Source organism: Merops nubicus, unplaced genomic scaffold (assembly GCF_000691845.1).
Source record: "Merops nubicus isolate BGI_N331 unplaced genomic scaffold, ASM69184v1 scaffold41087, whole genome shotgun sequence".
In the NCBI taxonomy this organism is placed as follows: Eukaryota; Metazoa; Chordata; class Aves; order Coraciiformes; family Meropidae; genus Merops; species Merops nubicus.
This window is the reverse complement of record NW_008621872.1, coordinates 23208-26571: the sequence shown is the minus strand read 5'-3', so window position 1 is coordinate 26571 and position 3364 is coordinate 23208. Positions and strand designations below refer to the sequence as shown.

Genomic DNA, 3364 nt, shown 5'->3' with positions numbered 1-3364 from the left:
CTTTCCATCAAATTTCTAGTAGGACTGCCACCCAATTTTAGTTCTTTGTTGCCTCATTTTCCTATGGGCAATTTGCAGTATTGCCACAGAAATGTATTTTTTGTTATTTTTGTTGTTAGGAGGCATCATTATAAGAGCAAAGCTCAAATGTTTGCATACGTGGTCCATAAAGAATAACGTGACTATGGAGAGGGATGTCTGGGAAAGATGGAGCCTTAAAGCAAGTGTTGTTTAGGCAAATACATTTAAAAAGACTATTTGCTTTCTGCCTACGTTATAGGCTAAGGGACAGTGAGGAAGAGGTGAAAACAGGGTGCCCCAAATCTGGTGTTTATGACGTTTGGTGTGGAAGAGGAGCAAAATCCTTTGCTATGAGAGAGGAAAAGAGAGAGTGTCGCACATCCAGACAGCTCAGATCCACACATCGTGTTTCAGTGGAAGCCCAGGCCTAGAAAAGGTGGCAGTGGTTCACACTAAGGCCAGGGATATGGCTTGGTTTCTTTGCAGAACATTACGACTCCATTTTTTGTTGACTGATCCTTCCACGTTTTCCCTGGACACTTTGTAAAATGCATGTAGTATGGTATAATGCTTTAGTCTCCAGGACATGACTCTACCCCGTCCCCTAGATAGTCAATTATATTTCTATATAAAGAAAATTTGAACTTTTTTTCCTTCCTGGGGCCAGCATTAACTCTTACGATGTGGCTTACTTTCTCTCCTTCATTCTGTCCATATCTTTAATATGTATTCCTCATGTTGTCGTCATACTGACCAATGCACAATCCCCATCTCACATTACCAAAAAAGCTGTAGGAATAATTCCACAGACTAAGCAATGCTCTGAGTGATTATTTAGGGGTCTGCCCTGTTTTATTTTCTTAGCTCCTTCTCAGTGCGCACAGGGTTGCACAGGGTGGTGCTGATTTTCTTAGGCTATTAAAGCATATGTCTGTACTCTACTTTTAAATAAATAGCTGGAAAAAATGATAAGAATGAAGTTATTCCAGTTTATTAATTGTGTGCTATGGTATTCTTTGAAAGAAATATGTAACACCTAGCATTTGTCAAATGTCTGTAAAGATTTTGTCTTTTATTCATACGTAACAATTTTGCTTCTTCACGACTTCTTGCTTTTTTTTCTTTTTGTTTAGATGGCAGCCACTATACTTATCTTGTATGTGTCAAAGTTAAATAAGATTGTTCACTTCCCTGATTTTGACAAAAGTATACCCATGAAGGTAAGGATTACTTCTCTCCTGATATTAATAAGAAAAATGTTATGTCTTAGTGGCATTCTTTCTGATGGAGACAAGATAGAAAAGAAGAACAGAAGAAAATTGCATTTGTCAAATGTGATAACTTGGGGTTTTGTTTCATATAATACTGGATTTGATTATTTTAATTCCACTGCAATACTCTGGCCTTTTGTTTGCAGAGAAATGTGGTGCCATTTTGTTACAGAGTATGTGGGAGAGGATGCGGTACCTTCATACGACTGGATGAACTTGCGCAGATTCCTGGAGTTATTTCTGGATGTTCACAGCTCCCTGCAGTGTCAGTGGGAGATCTGTGCTTAAGAAAGAGTTTTGATGACAGGATGAAGGGAGAAAGGCTGCTTCGGAATGTGAATGACACGTGTGAGAAAGCAACAGAAAAAGAATATGTGATAGACAAGAGACCTGAACAAGATTTGGCTCCACTTCTAAGATTTATGCTCTATGGGAGATAATGACCCCTGGAAACACTGTAGGTAGAGGCAAGCTGCCTCCTACAGACCTGAAGTGTATATGGTCCAAAGAGGAAAGGCACAGCAAATATGAGAGGCTCTTTTATTATATCAGATTGGGAACTAGGATCTGAAATGACAATAGCAATGATCCTTGTAGATTTATGCATCCATGTGCAACATTGCTGGAGGTTTACGTTGATGCATAGGCCTGTGTATTTTTGTCTTGTTGCAGGGCATTGATCACTGGTTGTTCAGGAATAGAGAGCTGGCTCCCAGCTCTGCTCCAGGGTTTAGGTGTCATAGCTTTTCAGGACAGCATCTTCACTGCAGAACATGTCTTAGTATGAGATTTGCTATGAATATCTTGCAGCCATTGGGCAATGCTGTTTATTCTTAATTCATCCTGAAATCACTGGCATTTCTGCATCTAAAAATCTTGTAAGAATATCTATAGCATCGATTATAAAATGCACTAACTTTATTTTTTCCAAAATATGAAAGAAGATGGTTTTCCAGTGGGTAATTTTTAGGTCTGCTATAAAGAACTTGTTGAGAGCTTGAGGAGATTCTTCCCTCCACCTCCTCCAGTCCCCCTACTCACCCTCTCTGTTGCTGCCTTCACTTTGACATCGGTACAAAGGCAGTAGAACAATACAGCACTCATTTTCTTTGTCCTAATATCTGCCTTTTGGAAGACTTTCCTGGATATGCTGGGAGCAGTCAGCATTGCAACACCCAGGACTTAGTATTATTTGTTGTACTCAGTTTGACTAGTCATAGTGAGTCAGGTGGGTTGTTCACTGTCGATTTATTTACTTTTTAAAGCACCCTTTGCCCCACTCTTTTCACAACTTTTGCTTTTATTGACACTAAGATTATTATTGCTTTTCTCTCCTGAACTGGGTAATGTCCTCATTGCTTTCAGCTAGAGTTTTAAAGTGCTTATTTTAGTGATTAAGCTTTAGAGTTCTTGACCCTTTGCATGTAAATGTTTTACTCATTTCTGGTGTTCTGCTGGACATTGTGTTTTTGTCTTTACAATAAATGCATTTCAGAGAAAAGAAAATGCAATGTCAGCTCTGTTTTCATCCTATGAATTAAATGAATGATTTTTCTAAATAAAAATCTGCAGGAAAGGTACTGCATTACGTTTTGCAAACTTAGGTTGACAGGCTGAATACTTATTCTTACTTACACTCATGTTTGCATCATAGTCCCTTTTAGTATTACTGTTACTTTCATTTAAAAGTTAACTTTAGTTAACTATAATTACCTTTTACTCCAGTTTTATTCTCTCTGCTCTTTCCTGTAAAAGAAACGCACAATTTTTAACATGGATAAAATGCAGCCCACTCCTCTGTATACTTTTCCAGCACACAGTGCTTTGAGAGGGCAACAAACAGTGTCTCCTGACGCATGTTTAGGCACAACAATGGCAGCTGCTACACCTTACAACAGAGGATCTGTTTTGTCTTAATGCCGTTTCATCTCTGCTTGGCTGATAGTGAATGGGAGTAGATGTACACACCACCCTTGTGCCCACTGATATTTTTGTTGGTTTATTTAATCTTCTGCAGCTTTTCTGTAGCAGGAGAGTTAACAGCTTTGAGTTGCAGCTGAATCTTGTGTAGG

The 3364-nt window shown here is 38.8% G+C and overlaps 1 protein-coding gene across 1 annotated transcript in view; it reads left to right on the top strand.

Annotated features, from left to right (window-relative positions):
• The window catches only part of SLC35D2 (solute carrier family 35 (UDP-GlcNAc/UDP-glucose transporter), member D2), a gene marked incomplete at its 5' end in the record, with an annotated part of 17716 nt that overhangs the window by 425 nt on the left and 13927 nt on the right, over positions 1 to 3364 (top strand). The window contains one exon of the mRNA XM_008944601.1: positions 1155 to 1241. Coding sequence (XP_008942849.1) covers positions 1155 to 1241 — 87 coding nt within the window. The remainder of the gene's footprint in view (positions 1 to 1154; positions 1242 to 3364) is intronic.